Source organism: Oncorhynchus mykiss, chromosome 1 (assembly GCF_057628025.1).
Source record: "Oncorhynchus mykiss isolate SJ-2025 chromosome 1, ASM5762802v1, whole genome shotgun sequence".
NCBI classification, from domain to species: domain Eukaryota; kingdom Metazoa; phylum Chordata; class Actinopteri; order Salmoniformes; family Salmonidae; genus Oncorhynchus; species Oncorhynchus mykiss.
This window is the reverse complement of record NC_143022.1, coordinates 61,361,146-61,386,361: the sequence shown is the minus strand read 5'-3', so window position 1 is coordinate 61,386,361 and position 25,216 is coordinate 61,361,146. Positions and strand designations below refer to the sequence as shown.

Below are 25,216 nucleotides of genomic sequence, written 5' to 3'. Positions count from 1 at the left end.
TTTAGACAGCCGCAAGACTGGGCTGCAGGGGCGGGGCCACCACCTTTCAATCAAACTAAGATCAGAGGGTCAATCTATGACCAAAGAGTCATAGGTCAGGGAGGTGTTGTGACCATGAGTAATAGTGGTGTGGAGTGTGTGGGGCTTGGTCTAGGGGTGTGTGTGTTTGTGTGTGTGTGTGTGTGTGTGTGTGTGTGTGTGTGTGTGTGTGTGTGTGTGTGTGTGTGCCGGTGTGAGTGTGTATAAAGGAGAGCTATTAGAAATTCTATGTGTAGCTATTCAGACCTTTCTCTTACAAAGTTTTCCAGAATTTTATGCAAACTGAGTGAGTGACTTACTTAGATTTACAGTTGAAGTCGGAAGTTTACATACACTTAGGTTGGAGAAATTAAAACTCGTTTTTCAACCACTCCACAAATTTCTTGTTAACAAGCTATAGTTTTGGCAAGTTGGTTAGGACATCTACTTTGTGCATGACAGGCAGTGAGTTTGAAGGTAGGCCTTGAAATACATCCACAGGTACACCTCCAATTGACTCAAATGATGTCAATTAGCCTATCAGAAGCTTCTAAATCCATGGCATCATTTTCTGGAATTTTCCAAGCTGTTTAAAGGCACAGTCAACTTAGTGTATGTAACCTTCTGACCACCTGGCATTGTGACACAGTGAATTATAAGTGAAATAATCTGTTTGTAAACAATTGTTGGAAAAATGACTTGTGTCATGCACGAAGTAGATGTCCTAACCGACTTTCCAAAAACTATAGTTTGTTGAGTGGTTGAAAAACGAGTTTTAATGACTCCAACCTAAGTGTATGTAAACTTCCAACTTCAACTGTATATAAAATCACATTAAAATAGGGTACTACACAAGAAACCATTATTTGGAGGATCAGAGGATCCTTAGCTTCTTAAAAAAAGCTGTGGATTGTTTTAAATCAAATAGATGATTGTTAAGTTGCAAATGTCAGTGAATGACAGGCACAGCCAGGCATATCGCAATATTTCAAAATACAATCGCGGGAAAACTTAGTTTGGATAGCAATTGGCTATTGATGTAAGGAGAAGACAATTAAAACACTAGTCTTTTCGTTATCTAAATTCTCAACTTAATTGAGCGAACAGTATTGATTGGTGATTGAATTTTTCGCGATTGAGTTATTAGCCTAAGTTATGACTATCCAATTTACTCAGCTGACTATTTCTAGTGTGATCTTACATAAGCCTGCAAATGTGATGATGCATGGAATGCTTTATATTTTTTATGGTGAAAACTTGCTTCCCAAAACCTGAGTCTATGAGCAAGACAGTTAGGCCTATATGCGCTAATGTTTTTCCATTGTCTATATGCACTAATGTTGTGTGCCCCCTGTTGGCTGTCAGTTAGGTCAATGACTGTGTACATATGCCACGCCAGTCACTGACACCTGTAATTCCATGATTGTCACAGCCCTAGTGTGAAACATGTTAATTCCTTAGTGATGTGGACACGGCGGAACTTGAGGCTCTTGATCCGCTCCACTACAGCCCCATCGATGTGGATGGAGGCATTGTCGCACCTCTTTTCCTGTAGTCCACGATTAGCTCCTTTGTCTTGCTCACATTGAGGGAGAGATTGTTGTCCTGGCACACTGTCAGGTCTCTGACCTCCTACCTATAGGCTGCCTCATTGTCATTGGTGATCAGTCCTACCACCGTCAAGTCGTCAGAAAACTTGATGGTGTTGGAGTCGTGCGTGGCAACGCAGTCATGGGTGAACAGGGAGTAGGCTAAACACCCATCCCTGAGGGGCCTCCATGTTGATGGTCAGCATGTCGGATAGGCTGTTGCCTACCCTCACCACCTGGGGAGGCCTGTCAGGAAGTCCAGGATTCAGTTGTAGAGGGAGGTGTTTGGTCCCAGGAACCTGAGCTTGGTGATGAGTTTGGAGGGGACTATGGTGTTGAATGAGCTGTAGTCAATGAACAGCATTCTCACATAGGTATTCCTTTTGTCCAGGTGGGAGAGGGCAGTGTGGAGTGAAATAGAGATTGCGTCATCTGTGGATCTGTTGGGGCGGTTTTCGAATTGGAGTGGGTGTCTGGGAGGATGGTGCTGATGTGAGCCATGACCAGTCTTTCAGCAAATTCCTTGGCTATAGATGTTAGTGCTAGTCATTTAGGCAGGTTACCTTGGCGTTCTTGGGCACGTGGACTATGGTGGTATGCATGAAACAAGTTGGTATTACCGACTGGGTCAGAGAGAGGTTGTTAACCTTGTGATTGTTAACCTGTTTAAAGGTATTACATCGGAAAGCGAGATCACACTGTCATCCGGAGCAGCTGGTGCTCTCATACATGGTTCAGTATTGCTTACCTCAAAGCGAGCACAGCTTGTTAGGTGTGGAAACACTGTTGCTTTTATGTATTTTGTTTTGTTGCATTTTGTGCTATTGCTCTGTCTGGATGCTACGTGTCGCTTGTCCTATGTTGCTCTGAATGTGCTCACTGCTGATTGTCTGGATTGTTATTGTAATTGTTTTTAATAACCTGCCCAGGGACTGGGGTTGAAAATCTGCTGGCTGGCTAAAACCTGGCTGAAACATTGAAAAATATGCACTGTCCCTCTAAAAAAAATGTAAATAAACTCAATAGAAGTCTGGTAGGCTCGTGTCACTGGGCATCTCGCCGCTGGGTTTCCCTTTGTAATCCGTGATAGTTTGCAAGCCCTGCCACATCCGTTGAGTGTCAGAACCGGCATAGTAGGATTCGTTCTTAGTCTAGTATTGATGCTTTGCCTGTTTGATGTTTCGTCAGAGGTCATAGTGGGGTTCACATAGACGTCCGGATTAATGTCCCTCCTTGAAAGCGGCAGCTCTAGCCTTTAGCTCAGTATGGATGTTGCGAGTAATCCATGGCTTCTGCTTGGGATACGTACGGTCACTATGAAGATGTGGTCATCGATGCACTTATTAATGAATCTGATGTTATCAGATCAATCCTGTATCAGGGCATTATGTCCCTACCACCCTGGCACAGTCCACTGCCACCACATCGAGCCAATTAAGCACTCACACAACCTGATTGAAATGGAGAGGAAGTGGCAGAGAGAGCGAGAGAGAGAGGAGCGTGGAAAACGCTGGCCTAGTGCCTGTTCGCTCTCTGTTTACCTCTCTTTCTCGTTCTCCTTATCTCCGTCTTGCAATTGCTTTCTCAATCTCGCTCTCTTGTTCTCTCTCCTTCACTCTCTTTTCTCTCTCGAATATGACTCAGGTGTTTGAACATGAACTGTTTCTCTAACGTTTCCCCTTTTCTCCTCTACAGGTTGACTCTGGGCAAGCCGTTGGGCGAGGGCTGCTTTGGCCAGGTGGTGATGGCTGAAGCGTTAGGCATCGATAAGGACAAGCCGAAGGAGGCCATCACAGTGGCCGTGAAGATGCTGAAAGGTACGTGTGAGTGTGTGGGTTGGGGTGTATGTTGTGGCTGGGGTGTGTACATGGGTGTGTTTACTTATTTACGTCTTATGTACACTACATACACTGGATATATGTGCATACGTGTGTGTGTACCTGTATGTAGGGGTTGTCGAGGTGGGGCTTGGGGGCCCAGGTAATGGTGCTGACAGCGGAATAAATCCAATGCCATTGTGTCTGACTGACTGGTCGCCTCGATCAGACCCATGAAACAGAGACTCATGTGCTGCTGGAGACAATAACTTCAGATTGACTGAATGTCTTTTAATTCCCTGGCTGCTGAAAGAATAGAGGCCTGTGTTTAGTTGTCAAACTGCTATAATGTAATCTAGACCACCGCTGTCAGTGAAGCATGCTTAATAACGGCACAGATTAAGCTTGTCTGCTTGGACTGTAGGACAGACGGGCTGGGGCGTCCTGGGTTATGGGTTATGGGGAGAGATGTGGGTAGTGTGTGTGCGTGCACTTGTCTCTATGCATGAATACATTTGTGTGTGTGATTTTTTTTTTTTATGTGTGTCTGTTTTGTCCTATACAGTATATTGATGCCTTGTTTCCCCCTCCAGACGATGCTACAGAGAAAGACCTGTCTGACCTTGTGTCAGAGATGGAGATGATGAAGATGATTGGGAAACACAAGAACATCATCAACCTACTAGGGGCCTGTACACAAGATGGTGAGTATGAGGGGCTTTACCTTAAAGGGACAATCAACCCAAAACCACAAATTCGTATGATTAACAGTGCGAAAACAAATATTTTTTGTGAACTAATCTTTCCTTTTGCCGTTATAACAACGTTGTTAGCAAAATGTGAAAATCATTGTGTTAATCTGTTCCAGCTCAAGTCGACTACAAAACCCACAGTGCAATGCTCTCTCTGGGCCGGCTGGCTAGCTAGCTAGCTAGCAAACATAGCTACACACAATAATACCAAAGTCAATATCAGCATGTGGAGCTAGCTAGCTGTAAAATGGCATCAACAAACTGGACGATCAATTTACCCTTGGTATATTTTTCTATGATACTACTATGGATACTTTCATTCATATCCTGGTACTACTATGATACTTTCACTTATACCATCCCATAGTCTGAATCATGGAAATGTACCATGGTTTTGGCTTTGAAGTATGATGGTACTACTATGGTATTGCCATTGTACCTAAATAGTACCATGGTATAAATCTGAATCATGGAAATGTACCACGGTTTTAGATTTGAAGTATTATGGTACTGCCATGCACCTAAGTAATACCATGGTATTGCATAATTTATACCATGGTAAATGTGGATCATTGAAATACCATGGTTTTACCCTGCATTATACATTATACCATAACGCACAATTATGATAAATGGTAACAATAATTATCATAAGGTACCATCTTTATTAATTGTGGCAGTATAATGCATTAAATAAATAAACCTCCCAAGGTAAAAAGAGGTTGTTTGGTATTATATTGATTAATTTATATACCAGTGTGGACAAGTTTCTGATAAAGTCAGGCTACTATTGTTGGTCCTAGTTTGTCTGTAACATCAAAAGAAAAAGGGAAATAGTTAGTGTGAAAAAGGGGTAGTACTTTCTGTATATGCCTAGTTAGTAAGTCAGTTGAACGAGAGAGCCAACTGAAGAGAGAAGCACCATATAAACTAAATATAAACTAAATATTTTAAACGTTATCATTATAGTTAGCGAGTTATAAAGCATGTGATTAACTTGACGTTTCAAATCCTGTGTAATTAAGCGAGTGAAATGATAAGTTGTTATTTTTGGATGATGTTTTCATGGTTTAATTAATTTCTAAAACCCATTAGCATAGATGGTAAAGTTAGCGCCAGTCAAGCTAGCCTGTCGTAGTCATGTCAACAGGACCAACGAACGTGTAATCAAAGGGAAACATTGTAACTTACTGTTTTTAGGGATATGTTGAGATTTAGATTTTGAAAATGTATCTATGTGATAAGGTGATAATACCTTTTTACACATATTTTTTTAGTATATTGGCTATTTAGAACTGTATAAGAGTAGTCAAGTCAGTTGATTGATGAAGAGCCAACTGAAAACTGTATTGAAGAGAGAAGCACCAGATTAACTATCGAAAAAATCTAAGGTTTCAGACTCCCTTCATTCTTCTCACCATACCTTATTCAGGTCCCAAGGTTTAAGAGGGTACACTACACTACCAGACAATATGTTGTGGTTTTTCACATTGAGCTAAAGGGGTTTAAGAGGGTACTAGGCCTACGCTTTGCCATTGCAGAGTGAGTAGTAAATGTTGCATTTTGTGAGTACCATAAATTACGATGTTTTTGGTCACTTTAGCTGAAAAACGTTGGGACACAGACCATCATAATGCATTGTAAACAACTACCATGCTTTCGTGTTTCACTACATGCTGCTAGTACAAAACATTGGTATTTTTTGAAAAATATAGAATGTTTTTGTGGTCACTACCATGGCAGGAAAATACAATGGTATTGGTACAAATACCATGATATTTTCCTGCCATGGTATTACAATGAATAAAATAGCATGATACTATAATGTTTTTTGGTTCACTACCAGGCAGCAAAATACCATTGTATTGCAACAGTACCATGGTATTTTCCTGCCATGGTAGTGACCAAAAAAACATTATAGTACCATGCCATTTGAATTTTTTTCATTGTACTACCATGGTACATTTTTGTAAGGGTAGGAGTCTCTCAACGAGTTCAACTTGCAGTTTGTCTCTGCCCCAGAGCGAGTGCAGAGTTTGTTGCTATGTCAACAATGGCCCTGTCCCGCATTTCCCACAAACACACAGGGTGCATTGCAAGATGTAACTTTAAGGAGAAACTGAGTTGGGAAAATTAGGTACACTGTTTAGATTGAGCACATATAAGTGAAATATATACTTTGTTATGATAATAAACAGATGCACGTATTCAAGACAAGTATGCCCTTACCGTCTATTGGCAATCTGGACTGGACTGTTTTAAAAGTATTATGAAATGTGATAGTGTGTTATCCCTATCTCCACTGACAAGAACCATGTAGCTATGACACGTTCCTACACGATTTCATGATTTCATAGACAGACCACTTAGAAGTTAAATCATGGGGGAAGTTGTTATTTTAACCACTGATAGAACATAGGCTTTCACCAAATTATAAGTTTCATGATGATTAGTGGAATCTGTGTGGGTAGCTGGACAGGTAGGATGACTGACAGTGAAGGTGAACAGGTGGTCACGTGTCAGGTGACAGAGGAATGGATGAGACTGAGGCAGGAATTCCTTTAACCATAAAGTGGCATATTTACTGAGTAGTCTGTGCTGCATCACAAAGGAAACAAATAACATGTATCCAATCAAATTCATAATCAAAGATCAAATCATATCATTCATTATTAACATAATTTAGGGAATTCAACAGTCCAGTTCATTAAGAAGTCAATAGTAATCATCCGCGAGTCATTTAGGCTCGTAACTATTTATCATAAATTATGAAAGAATTACAAACAGTGAATGGTTATACAGTCTATAATCCCCATTATCAAAGTCAATCAGTTAGCAACAATGACGTTTCTCATTTCACTCTTTCAATTGTCTTCATGTGTACATATAATTAATTTCAATACACATGAACCATGTCGATTGCATAATTGGCCTATGAGGATCCGTAGGGCCGTGATCATTGACAATTCACATTACAATATGTTTGAAGCTGCGCTCCAAGCCGCGCTCCGCGGTAATAACTATTAACAGTAACTGAATGGCCCACTCTCCCGATCGCCACAGATAATTCAGATGAAAGGTAACATAGTCGGTGGACTTACGTGGATTCATGGACGCACAGAACTTGTGGATCAGATGGAGTTAAGGAAGAGAAAGCAGCGAGATCAGGCGATGGCAATTTCCTCCTTTTATGGTGTTGAGATCTGTCGGACATTTCCACCTGACCTAATTAAAGCGCCCCTGGCCCAGCTGAGTAAATGGCAATGAATTAAATGTATTTCTGAGGTGGATTATCCCTTTAACCTGTCTAGTCGGAACCACAGCCAGTGAAAGTGCAGGGTGCCAAATTCAAAACAACAAAAATCACATAATTAAAATTCCTCAAGCATACAAGTATTTTACACCATTTTAAATATAAAATTCTCGTTAATCCAGCCACAGTGTCTGATTTCAAAAAGGATGTACAGCGAAAGCACCACAAACGATTATGTTAGGTCACCACCAAGCCACAGAAAAACACAGCCATTTTTTCCGGCCAAAGAGAGGAGTCACAAAAATCAGAAATAGAGATAGTGATTCATTCTAACCTTTGATGATCTTCATCAGATGACACTCATAGGACTTCATGTTACACAATACATGTATGTTTTGTTTGATAAAGTTAATATAAAAAAATCTGAGTTTACATTGGCGCGTTACGTTCAGTAGTTCTAAAACATGCGGTGATATTGCAGAGAGCCATATCAATTTACAGAAATACTCATAATAAACATTGATAATGATATGACTATTATACATGGAACTTTAGATACACTTCTCCTTAATGCAACCACATTTCAAAAAAACTTTACGGAGAAAGCAAACCATGCAATAATCTGAGTACAGCCTTTAGACAACAAAGCAGCCAAAAAGATACTGGGTAGTCAACATTACTCAGAAATAGCATTTTAAATATTCACTTACCTTTGATGATCTTTGAATGCACTCCCAGGAATCCCAGTTCCACCATAAATGTTTTGATTTGTTTGATAATGTCCATCAGTTATGTCCGAATATCTTCTTTTGTTAGGGCGTTTGGTAAACAAATCCAAAAGCGCGTTCAGGTCGTGCCGAACGTCGGACAAAAAGTTCAAAAAGTTCCGTTACAGCCCATAGAAACATGCCAACCTTAGTATGGAATCAATCTTTAGGATGTTTTTAACATAAAACGTCATTAATGTTCCAACCGGACAATTCCTTTGTCTGTACAAATGAAGTGGAACGTAGCTACCTTTCACGTGAGCGCGCCAGACCGAGGCTGTGGCACTCTGCCAGACCACTCACTCAAAGAGCCCTTATGAGCCCCTCCTTTAGAGTATAATCCTCAAAACAGGTTCTAAATACTGTTGACATCTAGTGGAAGCCTTGGGAAGTGAAACATATCTAATTTCACCCTGTATCTTCAATGGGGGCCGAGTTGAAAAACTACAAACCTCAGATTTCCCACTTCCTAGTTGGTACTCATAGACATCATTCAAACAGTTTTAGAAATTTCAGAGTGTTTTCTATCCAATACTAATAATAATATGCAAATATTAGCATCTGGGATAGAGTAGGAGGCAGTTCACTCTGGGCATGCTATTCATCCAAAAGTGAAAATGCTGCCCCTTATCCCAAAAAGGTTAAAGGACTGGTTCACTTTTTTGATGTAAAGGGCATGTTATAGAAGGTTACAGACTTTTTGGGGGACGATTTCACTTGGTTTTGAAAAAATGACCCCACCCGTAATAGACTTCCTCATTCCTCGTTCTCCGGTTTCTCATATCACCACAATTAGAACGAGAAAGCACGTACATGCTCTTACAAGAAAATGTATCGCTTGAGTCCAACAAAATGAAATATAACGCTGTGGATAAAGTTTGGAATTGCATCACTTACAATAAGGAAGTGAACTACTCCTTTAATGGTCCAATGCAGCCATTTTTTATCTCAATATCAAATCATTTGGTGGCCATTAATAAACATGAACAATGCTCCCAAAACACCCAAATACGTCCTTTGGTTCCATTGTGGTGAAATGAGAAACAAGAAAGCACGCGCATTCTCACACACCGAAATGTATTGCTAGAGTAGAGTTGCCAAGTTCTCTCCCACACACCTACAATGAATATAGTGTTGAACAGAACTCTACCCTCCCATATATTTGTCATTAGTCCATGTTTGCCACTGTCCCCCACAAATTGTTTCAGTCAACATTTAAATCCTGATGCCCAAAATCCCTGCTTGACTCGGTTACTTCTCTCCTCCCCACTTTGGAAAGCAGTGGTCAGTCAGTGTGGTTGAGTCCCAAATGAGTGTGTCTCTCTTTCTCTCTCTCTCTCTCTGTGTGTGTGTGTGTGTGTGTGTCAGGCCCTCTGTATGTGATAGTGGAGTATGCCTCTAAAGGGAACCTGAGGGAGTACCTACGTGCCCGCAGGCCCCCTGGCATGGAGTACTCCTACGATATTAACCGCTGCTCAGACGAACAGCTCGCCTTCAAGGACCTGGTCTCCTGTACCTACCAGGTGGCACGGGGCATGGAATATCTGGCCTCGCAGAAGGTGCACACACCACACACAAACACACCATGTTCATTCTCACCATTCTGCTTGGTAGACAGACTTCCATGACATTGCACTGGGCCTTTGTGATAGGGCTTTATAGCTAAAGGTGGTTGTGTAAAAAGTGTGTGTTTATCATTGTGGGAATATTGTCTCCTAAAAACACATCTCTAGCCCTCTGTCCAAATCCCAGCATTGTCTCTCGCTATCACACAAAGCCTTTCTGTGCAGACAACTGAAGAATATATTTTTCACAACAGGGAATGGGCACATAGCCCAACACTCCATCATGCTCCCTCTCACTAGAGGAATCTGTCAGAGGCTAGAGCATACAATCACAGAGTATGTTAAGACACACACATACATACATACACACACACACACACACACTCTGGCACGCAGTCATGCACAGAGACACACATGCACACCTAGGCACACAAAACAACTTATGTATGTCAAAAATAGTTTTCAGATTCAGGCTTGTTTCTCATGCATGTGCAATGTCGTCATGGTATATTAGGTAGCATGTGGTTAGTTGAATGTGTGTTTTTGGGTTACTACACGTATAAAGTATAAAAGCATTTATTAGCATCGCTTGTTTGTATTTTAGCATTTGCATATGTATTTATTTGCACAATGAAGTAACTGTATCATGTTCTCTTCTCCTTTTCCCAATCTTTCCACTGGTTTTCCTCTCTTCTTCTACCCTCTTCTGCTTTTCTAACCTTTTTCTCTCCTCTCCATCCACCCCTGCCCTTTCACAATTACCACTGTTATCTTTTCTCCCCTTCTCCTATTTTATCTCCTTCTCTCCATCCAGTGTATACATAGAGATCTAGCAGCGAGGAATGTCCTGGTCACAGAAAGCAACTTTATGAAGATTGCAGACTTTGGCCTGGCCAGAGACGTCCACAACATTGATTACTATAAAAAGACAACTAACGTGAGTATTTTTGGGGGGGGCACATGCTATTCTGTGTGTAAGTTAGTGTTCTGTGGTGTTGTGAGGGGGTGTATGTGACAGAGTTTGGGGTCAATTCCATTTAAATTCTGTTAAAAGTCCAGGTAGTCGATAATGGACCGTAACAGATATGTATGTAGTTGGTGCTGTATATGAACTAATATATTGTACAATCTATGCTCCCTGCATATAAAATCCACGAAGACTGCCGGAAAGCCCTGAACGAACACAAGATTGTAATTTTTGTAAACTCACATGGTGGAGGAACATACATGTATTGCCTGTAGCCTACTGTACACAGTAAGCTGTAAATGGCACTTCACCGTTTACTATAAACAACAACTGTGAGGATTTTTCTACAATAGCCACAACAATCTTTATAGAATACACATGTAATTACATGTGGAAATACATATGAGTGAACATTAGCAAGCAAGCAGCAGATGGAACAGAAATGGAATTCTCTCTTCCTTCTCCCCAGTTTTAGGTTGTTTTAGGATATTTAATAGCCCATACCAGTGACAAACATAGCTATGTTATTAACATATGGCAATACACAAACAAAATCTAGCTAATTTATTTAGCTAACGTGACTTCAGGAAATAATCACACCCTTGACTTTTTCCACATTTTGTTGTGTTATAAAGTGGGATTAAAATTGTTTTAATTGTATTTGTTATGCAAATGTATATAATTGTAGTTCATAAAAGTTAACGAATTTGAAGTTAGAATAGCTTAAACATGTGAGAGTTGGTTTGGTGCCTCTAGCTTGAACGGTTCAATAGTTAATGTTGTGGAGTTATTCAATGGAAATGTGTATTATTACAGTTCCTAAAATGTTAAAATATTTTTTATTTAGGATAGCCTGAACATGAGAAAGTGGGTTTGGTGATGTTATGCTAATGTATGCTAATGTATTCTGACCCCAATTAGTCAACTGTTCTATTGTTTGGTCGTTAGGCTGTTGGTCGACCTTGAATGTTTTAGTTGAGCAGGAACAAATATATATATTTGTGCCCATCTCAGTAAACAAATCCATTGCGGAGGCTAAAAGCCAATTTATGCTTGATCTGAAAATGTGGTCAGAGCCTCCAGAGGCATGCAGAGGCCAAAGCGAGCTCTGTACCACATCGCCATGCTCCTCCCAAATGTTGTATTTTTTATTTATCCTTTATTTAACTAGGCAAGTCAATTAAGAACACATTCTTATTTACAATGACAGCACAATGCACTTAGGGTGTATCTATATTTTAAAAAATACACTTTTAAATAATGGGACCAATTGATATGTCTAAAGAACAAACGGCTTTAGGTCGACCAATATTTTTTTTGTCGGGGAGATCCCTAGTCTTCTTAAACTGGTTAGTATTTGTGTAGTTGGTCATTAGTTGTGTTGTTCAGTAGTTGTCTGTTTTATTATTTATTTAACTAGGCAAGTCAGTTAGGAACAAATTCTTATTTACAATGACGGCCTACCAGGGAACAGTAGGTTAACTGCCTTGTTCAGGGGCGAAACTACAGATTTTTACCTTGTCAGCTCAGGGATTCGATCCAGCAGCCTTTCGGTTACTGGCCCAACACTTTAACCACTAGGCTACCTGCCGCACCTGATTGTGGTCAGTAGTTGTGTGGATGTGGTCAGTAGTTGTGTGGTTCTGTAGTTGTGGTCAGGAGTTGTGTTCAGTAGTTCTTCTCAGGAGTTGTTGTGGTCAGTGGTTGTGACCAGTAGTTGTGTGGTTTTGGCCAGTAGTTGTAGTAAGTAATTGTGGGTTTGTGGTCAGTAGTTGTTGCTACGCAACAGTTGCCTTGGCTGGCCTGCTCCCTCTATGGCTAAAGCAAGTGTAAAAGACATGCTAACATATACAGTACATTTGTGCTTTTAAACTAAATAAGTACTGCACTTTAACTAGGGCTGTTGCGGTGACCTTATTACCGCCACACCGGCAGTCATGACCGCAGTCAAATTCCACGTGACCGCACTCTGGACATGGCTAACGACCATCAGGTCACACAGGGCTCTTGTCTCTAACCACTCTGACTTTAATGCAATGTATCACAACCGGCCATGATCGGGAGTCCTATAGGTTGGCGCACAACTGGCCCAGCATCGTCCGAGTTTGGTGAGGGTTTGGCCGGAGGGGCTTTACTTGGCTAATCGCGCTCTAGCGACTCCTTGTTGCGGGCCGGGCGCCTGCAGGCTGACCTCGATCGTCAGGTGAACGGTGTTTACTCCGACACATTGGTGCTTCTGGGTTAAGCAGGCGGGTGTTAAGAAGCACGATTTGGCGGATCATGTTTCGGAGGACGCATGACTCGACCTTCGCCTCCCAAGCCCATTGGGGAGTTGCAGCGATCTTGCTTTTTTTATGTTGACTCGCCTCATGGTGATTTATCAATTTGAAGAAAGAAGTTCAACAACAGGTCGAAACTGAGTGGAAACCTGGCCTGTGTGGATGTTGTTTCAAAGCTGAACAACGAAATGGACAGCGCTTTCTAAGGTGATTCATTCAACACCCATACACATATTATAGCCCAAGCCCAAAAAATACCCCGAATTAAAATGATTGTTATACAATACATAGCCTACCGCATGTTACACACAGCAGAAAAAAAAACTGATTTAAGGAGTCTTTGGGTCATAATTGGTTTTATTAATTATAGTAATCGCATTTGAGTGTGTATTATTATGCATACTGGATGGACTGGTTTCCTTATGCTGTGCTCCAAACTTAGTATCCATGAGTCTGGGAGAGAACATATAGGCCTAGGTGATGCTGTTGGTTCATTGAGTGTGCAGGGCAGTTTACGGAGCTAGCCTACATGTTTATTTGACACATTACCTTTAGCTACAGAATATCTCACCAACATTTCCATCTCCTCTCTTTCCTCCATTCCTTTCCTGAGTGCACAGTGATGGGGCTGTCAACAGTTAAATTAAATATGTTTTGTTGTGAAAACATTTTATTTGACTTCACTGCATCACATCCAGCCGTGATTGGGAGTCCCATATGGCGGCGCACAATTGGCCCAGCGTTGTCCGTGGTAGGCAGTCATTGTAAATAATTTTTTCTTAATTGACTTGCCTAGATAGATAAAGGTTCAAATTAAAAATACATAAAAAAAAAAATCCCAAACAGATTTCACTTGGTTTCCCAAATTAGGGACTGGGTAGTTGCAGGAACAGGGTTGGAGAGCCCATGGCATACAGAGTTTGGGCGTAACGTCACTTGTCGCGCAGCGAGAGGCTGCATGCTCCTCAAACAGTGGTTGATGCATGGAGTGAAATAACCAGAGTAGCCTACCCGCATGATTGAAAAGAGGGCTCTAGTCGCTATTTGAGTACACACGGATGACATGGCTTTACCCCCTGCCCATTTGATAATGGGCCATTCTAAATCGAAACAGAAGTCTGTTGGGGAAAATATATAACACTTGATGAGAGAACAGCGTGTGCAACCTGAGGCAAGGAACAGAGCGCACAACTTTTTGCGACTTTCTCAAATCATCGATAGTCTATGGTCGCATCATGCAGCCCATATATGTTTTGATTTCTAAAAGACATTAAGGTTTGTGTCATTCGCAACCAAAGTTGCCAAATAACTCTAAATCTAGCGTATAGGACCTGTTTCAAATGATCACTTTTACACTCAACATAGCCACTTCATATGCCCACTCGCTCCAGAATGTAAAAAATATCCTTTCTATTTTATTCAGCTTCAAGTTCAATTATATTCTTCTTACTATAAAATCATATCATGTAAAATAATGGCATTGGACTTAAGCATATCTTGTCTGCTAAATGAACAAGCCAACAGCTTATGCCATGGCACATAGTCAGATAACATACAGTAGGCCAACGCATACTGTTCTTCTGAAATACATATCATGTTTCTTTAGACCTGCCTAAACTAAATGGATTTATTATACTTTTTAAAATCTGACCAACAAAACGTATTTGCTAGATTCATGATAGTGTTGTTAGACAAAGCAAGGAAAGTGAACTTCAAAACCTGATGTCATTTTATTGGAATTAGCAGCTGTTGTTGGTAAATAATGAATCTGCTAGCTTCTGACATGACCTACTGCATCTAGAGAGAGATCAGTTGGTGTGTTACTAAAACAGCATTATCTATTGATTGGTCAAAGCTATTCCTAATATTTTTTTCAGTTTTGAAAAGCAAAGAAAGATTTTATACACTGTTTTTGTCTGACTTGTTCGGGGGGAGTGGTCAAAACGACAGTTGTTTGGAAACAGATGGGGGAAAAATGTGTTAATGCAGTTACTGAAACTGCTGTTTCATGAGATCCGTAGGGGATATTTTTGTTCCGTGAACAGATTTGAATAGCGGAGAAGGAGGTGAAGGTGTCGCACCCTCTCCAACAAGTTAGACAAAACGTTGGAAGTGTTCAAAATTTCAGCTGTTTATTGAAAGTTACAGAAAATGTTGTGGTTGCTAAAACAGCTGTAACTTTATCAAAATAAGATTTGTTTAAAAAAAAGGGTTAAATACATACAAATGTGTTTCCTGATCTTTCTTAAATCTCAGTGAATTTGTTATTCAATATGTTTGTTTGGGCTAATAGCAGTAAGGCCAATTTCTTTTCTCCATACAATATATATTTTTATACTTCAAGGCGTCTTACAATTTAAAATCAAAAAGCTAAACTACCCTGGCTTAGACTTATGAATTAAAATGTATACATTATATAAAAAAGTTATGTAATCACACTGGTCATCGCTAGTCTACACACAGTGGGGCAAAAAAGTATTTAGTCAGCCACCAATTGTGCAAGTTCTCCCACTTAAAAAGATGAGAGAAGCCTGTAATTTTCATCATAGGTACACTTCAACTATGACAGACAAAATGAGGGGAAAAAATCCAGAAAATCACATTGTAGGATTTTTTTATGAATTTATTTGCCAATTATGGTGGAAAATAAGTATTTGGTCCCCTACAAACAAGCAAGATTTCTGGCTCTCACAGACCTGTAACTTCTTCTTTAAGAGGCTCCTCTGTCCTCCACTCGTTACCTGTATTAATGGCACCTGTTTGAACTTGTTATCAGTATAATAGACACCTGTCCACAACCTCAAACAGTCACACTCCAAACTCCACTATGGCCAAGACCAAAGAGCTGTCAAAGGACACCAGAAACAAAATTGTAGCACCAGGCTAGGAAGACTGAATCTGCAATAGGTAAGCAGCTTGGTTTGAAGAAATCAACTGTGGGAGCAATTATTAGGAAATGGAAGACATACAAGACCACTGATAATCTCCCCCGATCTGGGGCTCCACGCAAGATCTCTCCCCGTGGGTTCAAAAATGATCGCAAGAACGGTGAGAAAAAATCCCAGAACCACACGGGGGGACCTAGTGAATGGCCTGCAGAGAGCTGGGACCAAAGTAACAAAGCCTACCATCAGTAACACACTACGCCGCCAGGGACTCAAATCCTGCAGTGCCAGACGTGTCCCCCTGCTTAAGCCAGTACATGTCCAGGCCCGTCTGAAGTTTGCTAGAGAGCATTTGGATGATCCTGAAAAAGATTGGGAGAATGTCATATGGTCAGATGAAACCAAAATATAACTTTTTGGTAAAAACTCAACTCGTTGTGTTTGGAGGACAAAGAATGCTGAGTTGCATCCAAAGAACACCATACCTACTACTGTGGCTGTTTTTCTGCAAAGGGACCAGGACGACTGGTCCGTGTAAAGGAAAGAATGAATGGGGCCATGTATCGTGAGATTTTGAGTGAAAACCTCCTTCCATCAGCAAGGGCTGATGAAACATGGCTGGGTCTTTCAGCATGACAATGATCCCAAACACACCACTCGGGCAACGAAGGAGTGGCTTCGTAAGAAGCATTTCAAGGTCCTGGAGTGGTCTAGCCAGTCTCCAGATCTCAACCCCATAGAAAATCTTTGGAGGGAGTTGAAAGTCTGTGTTGCCCAGCAACAGCCCCAAAACATCACTGCTCTAGAGGAGATCTGCATGGAGGAATGGGCCAAAATACCAGCAACAGTGTGTGAAAACCTTGTGAAGACTTACAGAAAACGTTTGACCTCTGTCATTGCCAACAAAGGGTATACAACAAAGTATTGAGATAAACTTTTGTTATTTTCCACCATAATTTGCAAATAAATTCATTAAGAATCCTACAATGTGATTTTCTGGATTTTTTTCTTCTCATTTTGTCTGTCATAGTTGACGTATACCTATGATGAAAATTACAGGAATCTCTCATCTTTTAAGTGGGAGAACTTGCACAATTGGTGGCTGACTAAATACTTTTTTGCCCCACTGTACCTTAAAGTTGCAACAGCATTTCTAGCTTAAACAGTGTAAGAGTTACGTGCTAAATATTAAAAAGTCAGGGGTATGATGACGAGTTAAACCCGGGACTTTTGCATCGCAAGTCCTACGAAATATGAAGCATGATGAAGATTTAGAACGGAACCACTGTTTTGTTCAAAAGCTGAGGAATTGGATGTGGAGAAATGTAACCACTCAAAAAAACAAACAAACAAAAAAAATTACAATTGAAAAAATCGGTGAGCTATGGATACAAAATGTAAATGTTATCCATATTCACAGGTTAAACGGTATCTGTTTAAAATTACATTGTTTAGAAACAATTGAGTAGAACAAGCATATTTTTAGGGTTCTGATGGGGTATGACAAATTGGACTAAGTGCATTTATTATATATAGTGCATTTGGAAACTATTCAGACCTTGACCTTTTCCACATTTTGTTACGTTACAGCCTTATTCTAAAATGGATTAAATAGTTTTTTCCCCCTCAATCTACACACAATACCCCATAATGACAAAGCAAAAACAGGTTTAGACATTTTTGTAAATGCATGGTGTTAAATATTTTTGTATTCATATATTCATGTCATTGACACTTACAAATAATTAAAATGTAGTTGCTAGTAGAATGTTACAATGCGAATGTCATGTAAAAAAAAAAAATGTTTTATACATTATACACCTCCCTTGCACTGCACTGCTTTGTAACACCTTTTGCTCAGTTGTTTCAGTGGGCTGGCCCTCATCTGCTCTGTAAGCAAATTATTCCCATAGTTCGCTTCTGGAGACAGTTTTGTCAACAAGCTACGGGCATGGAGGTATGATATCTTCTTTAGAAGAAGCCATGTTGTCTGCATTCTCTCTCCTCTCGCTTGCTCCTCAAAAGTGGCTTGCACTGTCAGCTGCAAGTGCAAGCATGGCTGGCTTACTACGGCCCCCTTAAGATTCAGACAAATTACTAGACATACAGATTGATGGATCGAGTCTATGACGTGAGACAGATTTGACTGAAGTACCGAAAGTAACAGAACGTCTAGTTCCGAACCGTTATTCGTGTTCTAGTATTTAATAAGTACAGAAGGGTCGGTGTACCGTGCAACACCAAAGTAAACGTTGTTAAACTGGAACCCAGTTGTGTCATTTCGAGTTAACACTTCCCTCCCTCCCTTCTCAGTCTTGGCAGAGATTGGAGGTTCCCAGACCATCAGTAAATGCAGTGCTTATAGAGTGGCTCTGTGCCTCTCTTGTTCCTTCACTTCCATAGCCACTTGTCCAAACAGCCCGAGAGAGAGACAGATACTGAAAGAGATGGAGAGCAGAGTGCTTGTCATCTTCATAGTAGACCCCCAGTAGCATTCATCCCATTCCCACTGTAGAGCATAGCACAGCCCGCTGCTTTTTCATTACACATACTATAATGCAGAGAACCTAGCCTAGTTGAAAACAACCACCCACAACAGCATGGGCCATAGACAGTGGGTGATGGTGAGGATGTAGTCTAGGAGAAAAGAGACTTATTTCAGAAGGTGTATTAAAAAGGTAGGGGCAGATATAATGTTAATCATCATGACGGTTCCTCTATGAGGACGGATATCATCACCATCTATGAGGGCCTCCTAACCCTATCTGGGAAAGCTGATTACCTTGCAGGTCAATCAAGGCAAAATAATATTGTAATAGATGGTATCCAGGAAAGTCAAAGTGAAATATGGCCAGAATCAGAGACAAAGTTCATAACTTGCGAGGTGAAGAGGAGGATTATTTAAAATACTGTTTGAAGAGGTAGCGTTTCAGAAGTTTTCGAAAGATGGGCAGGGACTCTGCTGTCCTAGCTTCAGGGGAAAGCTGGTTCCACAATTGGGCTGCCAGGACAGTAGAGCTTTGGAGGGCCAAGAGACCTGAGGTGGCAGAACTGAGTGCTTGAGTTGAGTTTGAGCATCGCCTGAAGGTAGGGATGGGCAGTTCCTCTTGCTGTTCCGTAGGTAAGCGCCATGGCCTTGTAGTGGATGCGAGCTTCGACTGGAAACCAGTGCAGTGTGCGGAGGAGCGGGGTGACATGAGAGGACTTGGGAAGGTTGAAAATAAGTTGCAGGGGTTTGATGGCACAAGCAGGGAGCCCAGCCAACAGCAAGTTGCAGATGTCCAGACGGGAGGGGGCAAGTGCCTGTATTAGGACCTGCTCCGTGTCCTGTGTGAGTCACTGCTTTGATGTTTGTAGAGAATGACAGGGTTTTGTCCTGGGTCACGCTAAGGTTCTTTGCACTTTGGGAGGGCAACACTGTAGTTGTCAGCCGTGATGGAGAGGTCTTTGAGCGGACAGGCCTTCACCAGAAGGAAGAGCAGTTCCATCTTGTTGAGCTTGAGGTGGTGGGCCAAAATCCAAGTTGAGATATCTGGGGGAGAGGGAGGGGGGTGATAGCAGAGATAGGAGAGACCATGTGAGGATATGATGGAGCCGAGTGACTTGTTGTATAGACAGAAGAGGAGAGGCCCTAGAACCGAGCCCTGGGGGACACCAGTAGTGAGAGTACATGGTGCAAACACAGATCCTCCTCACGTCACCTGGTAGGTGCATAGACTTCTCCACCACTGAGAGGGTGGAGAAAATGATCTGATTGTTAGATCTAGCGGTTAGCTCTAGGAGGATGAGAACAGAGGAGAGAGTCAGCTTTAGCCGTGCGGAGAGCCTCCATGACACAGAGAAGAGCAGTCTTGGTTGATTGACCAGTCTTTAAGCCTGACTGGTTAGGGTCAAGAAGATCATTCTGAGAGCGATAATGAGAAAGTTGATCAGAGACAGCACACTCAAGTGTTTTGGACAGAAAAGATGTGAGATGAGTCGAGTGTTGGTTTCTTGAAAAGGGGAGAAACTCGGGCCAGAGGGGATGCAGCCGGTGGTCAGGGATGAGTTGATGAGGGAAGGGAGGAATGGGAGAAGGTCTCCAGAGATGGTCTGGAGAAGGGAGGAGGGGATGGGGCTGGGTGGCCAGACCTCACTAGTTGCAGGATGTCATCTGGTGAGAGAGGGGAGAAAGAGGTCAAGACGTAGGGTAGTTCTGTGTGTTTGAGACTAGTGGACTCAATAGGCTTAGTGAATGAGTAGCGGATGTCATCAACCTTTTTGTCAGTGGTTGACAAAGTCGTCCACAGAGGGACGAGGGGGAGAGTTTCCTAGGGTTAGAGGTAAAGCTTTGAAATTTAGAGTGGTAGAAAGTGGCTTTAGCAGCAGATAGAGTAAGAGAAGGTAGAAAGGAGGGAGTGAAAGGACGATAGGTCCTCCGGAAGTTTCATTTTCGCTCAGCTGCCCGTAGCCCTGTTCTGTAAGCTTGCAATGAGTCACTCAGCCACGGAGTAGGAGGTGAGGGCCGAGCGGAAAGGAGACAGGGCGAGTCATAGGATGCGGGAATGGAGGAGAGTAGGGTCAAAGAGGCAGAATCAGGAGACAAGAGGGAGAAGGATGTAGCAGAAGGGAGCGATAGGATAGAAGAGGAGAGTGTAGTGGGAGAGAGAGAGCAAAGATTGTGACGGCACATGACCATCTGGGTAGGAGCTGAGTGGTTAGGGTTGGTGGAAAGGGAGATAGAACAGGAAACTAAGTAGTGATCAGAGTCCTGGAAGGGGTGGGGGGGTTGCAGTGAGATTAGTAGGTCCAGCAGCCTCTAGAAAAGTATAGCCTGAGATGAACTCTGCGTTCTTGACTGCAAATTGGCTGTCCAAATGCTAACAGAGACCCGGAATTGCACATGGGTTGTGCATGCAGGGTACACTAAATTAGAAGGGTTTGCAGCCAGGGGGTGGGGAGTGTCTGTAAAGCCTGCCGAGAGAGGTGCAAAACAGGAATAGAAAACACACACATAGTTGACAAAGCTACAAAAGAGCAACATTAGAAAATCTAGGTAAGATACTCAAGTGAGAGTTGTGTGGCGCCTTCCTCGAACAACTCGGCAGAACTGTTTTTGTTTTGCCGACTGTCTTTGTTTTGTGACAAAACTGACCTGACCGCCGCTTACAGCTGCGACTGAGAAACCAGGGGCGACTGAAGCGCTAACACTGATTGTCTAGGAGAAGTGAAACCACTCCCCCACCTATACAGCCACTGATTACCAAAGAAAGTCACACAGTTCCTGCCCCTTGATCCTGGTTGATGTGTCAACAACTATCTGAAAATGATGATCAGTCAGCAGTTCACACACCAAGTAGGCCACTGGAAAGACAGGCAGCACTTAAAGTAGATGGCCCTCGCTAGCAAAAATACTACTAGCTAGCAAAAACTAGACCACAACAGATAAAGAAACAAAAATATATACATATCACTCCTGGAGATATCAGGAGTCCTCTGTCTATAGAATGAAGCACGATTGTAGTGAAGTCCTTCAGGTTCAAGGACAAGCTTGAGGTTCTTGAAAGAGCGAAAACCCTTAAAGGGTCCAGCATCTTCATCAATGAGGATTTCTCTGAGGCAGTCCACCAAAGAAGAGAATAACTCATGCCAGCTATGAATGCTGCGGGAGAATGTGGGGACATAGCCTATGACAAACTGATTGTTCACCCTTCTCCCAAGGGCCTATGAGGAGTGACAGAAATACACCTTTGGGTTAGTAATCTAAGCCCCCCTCAGAGACTCATTTGAGGATGCAAAAATCTCAATACATGGATTATACACTGAGTGTACAAAACATTAAGAACACCTGCTCTTTCCATAACAGACTGACCAGGGGAATCCAGGTGAAAGCTATGATCCTTTATTGATTTCACTTGTTAAATCAACTAAAATGTAGATGGAGGAGATGAGAGAGGTGAAAGGATTTGTTTTGTTGTCTAGAGACAAGTGAGACATGTATTGAATGGGCAAGACAAAATATTTAAGTTCCTTTGAGCCGGGTATGGTACATTTTAGGAGGTGCCAGATGGACCGGTATCGAGAATGGTCCACTTCCCAAAGGACATCCAGCCAACTTGACACAACTTTGGGAAGTATTTACCACAGTTACCATTTCGATAGATGCAAGCATCAGTACCTAGGCTGATGATATCAGCAGCAGAAATGTATTTACAAGGATATGTTCACTGGCAGCTGGCTACTGTAGGAAAGTTATTGTAGCGATGTGCGCTGAGAGCCAAGAAGGAAGGAACCAAAGGGAGTGACATATATATATATAGGGCAGGTGAGTCCAGGTGAGTCTGATGACGCGCAGGTGCGCGTAACGATGGTAACAGGTGTGCGCCATAACGAGCAGCCTGGTTACCTAGAGGCCAGAGAGGGAGCACACGTGACTGCACCCCCTTCCCTGACGCGTGGCTCCAGCTGCAGGACGCCGACAAAAATGACGATCCCAGGGAACAGGTGCGGACCGGTCACCTCTGCAGAGGCGCAGCCAATCCGGCTGAGACGCAGGAGCATGGCGACCTAGAGCGCTGGAGAGAGAGCATATCTGACGGTACCCTCTCCCCAGCGCTGTCGGCTCCAGCCGCAGGACGCCAACCCAAGGGAAGATCCCAGGGATCAGGAGCAGACCGGTCACCCCCACTGATGCGGACCGGTCACCCCCGCTGATGCACAGGTGCGCGTAACGATGGCAAGAGGTGTACGCCATAACGAGCTGCCTGGTACCTAGAGGCCGGAGAGGGAGCACACGTGGCAGTTACAATCTAATGAAACATTTGTTACATTAAACAGGATCCTTTCAGCCCATATGTGTCATCCTATGAAGTGGACGTTATGTTGCGCACTCACTAGTCTGTCCCTCTCATTTTAGTAGATATATTTTGCCGTAATCATCTGGCAACATGCAACAAGGGATGTAGCCTACAGTCAGAGGGGGAAGATGGACACTGTTGATTGGCAGGTGAAATTATGTCCAACGGATTAGGTCGGCTCCTTTCCTCCTGGCTTGGCAGAAATCTCAAAAAAGGTCCAATTGTGAACTCGCGACCCAAATTGATCACATAGAATTGAGTATTTTTTCTGTTATATTTTTCGTAGATGGGTGTTATTCTACAAAGTTCTATCTAGCGCTGCAGTGAGTGGGAGGGCTCTGACAGATTTGCTAAAAAGTATGGATGACAGGAAGTTTGTGGGTGCAGTGTTGTTAGACTTTAGTGCTGCTTTTGATGTAATGGATCATGAACTGTTGCTAGGTAAACTCAAATGTTATGCTGCTCTATTCTGGATGGTAAGCTATCTATCCAGGAGAAGGCAAAAAGTATTATTTAGTGGTAGCTTCGAACAGTAAAGATTTACGCTATGGTGTTCCTCAAGTTAGCTGCCTAGACCCACTTCTTTACTAATGATTTACTGTACCCTCAGTAATGAATAAAGCAAGAGTGGTTATGTATCCTGATGACTCTACAATGTATAGCGCTGCATCAGCGTATAATGAGTTCACAAATGTACTGAACAAAGAACTAAGGACAGTGTCTGAGTGGGTTAACGTTAACAAATTGGTGTTGACTATTTCTAAAACAAAATGTGTTTTATTTGGTACAAGATAAATGCTTGCTGGTGACCCTCAATTAAACTTGTTGATGGATGGGTAGCCTGTGGAACCAGGTCATAAGACCAAACTACTTGGTGTCACATTGGACGCAGCTTTATCCTGGTTTGAACATATAGTTAACCTTGTAATCGAAATAGGTAGGGGCACTGCTATAACAAGAAAATGTTCTGAGTATGTAACATCCAGCACTCTTAATCAGGGAATTCTAGCTTTGGTTCTATCACACCTAGAGTACTGTCCAGTCATATGGTCATCTGCTGCAAAAAAACTAGCTCAAAACAGTGCTGCCTAATTAGCTCTTCATTGCGCTAACCGTATGAATGTCTACCGAATGCATCTTAATCTCTCATGGCTTCCTGTTTTTTTGGGGGAAGGGGGGTGTAGTAATATTCAAGAAACCAACATTTTTTTCTGCCCAACTAGTGTATACAAGTAACGAACATAACCACCACCAAACCAGACGGGCAAGTTAACCTTATACCCCCCAGACCAAGGACAAATCTCAAATCTAGAGTAATATTCAGAGCCATCACCGAATGGAATTCTTTACAAAGTCACAGACAAAAAGTAAATCCAACTTCAAGAAAACAATTAAAGAACATCTACTGCGATCGACCACATGACTGGACAGATACTAATCCCACTGAATGTTAGATGTATTACCTCTAAGGTATTTTAATGCTCTTTAATGTCTACTTGTTAAGTGTTTGTAATGTCTTAAGGTAAAAGGTAATTGTTTCTAATGTCTTTATAGTGTTGAACCCCAGGAAGATTATCTGACGTTATAGCGTCAGCTAATGGGGATCCTAAATAAAAAATAAAATTCCCAGATCTAATGATATTCCTGGGAATACCAAGAACCTGGAAGAACTGCATGATTGGTGAATAAATATTGGTCATAAAATACCCCAGAGGATGTCTATTTGCGCATAGATAACTTTTTCAACCCTGTGACCTATTGACCTCTCACCTGTGTGGGTTTGTCCTCAGGGTCGTCTCCCGGTGAAGTGGATGGCTCCTGAGGCTCTCTTCGACCGTGTGTACACTCACCAGAGCGATGTGTAAGTACTGTAACTTGTTTTTACTCTCTCTCACACCCATGCAGTCCACTGGGCACAGATGTCAATTCAACGTCTATTCCACATTGGGTTAACATAATTTTATTAAAAGCAGGAACTCAGCCTAGACTGTGTTCATTAAGGCAAGAAAAACAATTAAAACAGGGAGGGACTAGCTAGACCTGTACAATAAAACAACTTTTATATTCGTTTTCAGTTGCAAAACACTTTAAAACATTTGTCATTGTGTGCCCTAATTAACACAACCCTGGCCTATACACTCACTGGCTGTAGCTCTGTGATGCAAATTGTTTTGCAGCAAGACCGAGGGGGTAAGAGGGTGGGATGGTGGTTGGGGCTCGGGTACAGGAGGTCAGTGAGGTATTTTGATTGTGGTGGAGTTAGTGGGTGGGGGGTGGTATTTTTTGGGGGGGTGGGTTGTGTACCGGCCGGTCTGTGGCAAAAGTGAAAGTTTCACGCTAGACTTGCAGCCAATGCTGTGTTACTAATCTGCCTGTCTTCAAAGCCTCTGGAAGGGGCCAGAGCCCACCCCCTGCCCTGCCCTGCCCTGCTCGGAAGTCTCCCGTAGACCCCCTTCAAGTCTTTCACACATAACTGAATGCAACAATA

The 25,216-nt window shown here is 42.2% G+C and overlaps 1 protein-coding gene across 23 annotated transcripts in view; it reads left to right on the top strand.

Annotated features, from left to right (window-relative positions):
- LOC110525582 (fibroblast growth factor receptor 2) overlaps positions 1-25,216 on the top strand; it is a 117,830-nt gene that overhangs the window by 66,230 nt on the left and 26,384 nt on the right. For all 23 annotated transcript variants that reach the window (XM_090235271.1, XM_021605840.3, XM_090235189.1 and 20 more), the window contains 5 exons: positions 3,303-3,424; positions 4,018-4,128; positions 9,565-9,755; positions 10,576-10,698; positions 24,519-24,589. In XM_090235271.1, the coding sequence (XP_090091397.1) occupies positions 3,303-3,424; positions 4,018-4,128; positions 9,565-9,755; positions 10,576-10,698; positions 24,519-24,589 (618 nt within the window). The remainder of the gene's footprint in view (positions 1-3,302; positions 3,425-4,017; positions 4,129-9,564; positions 9,756-10,575; positions 10,699-24,518; positions 24,590-25,216) is intronic.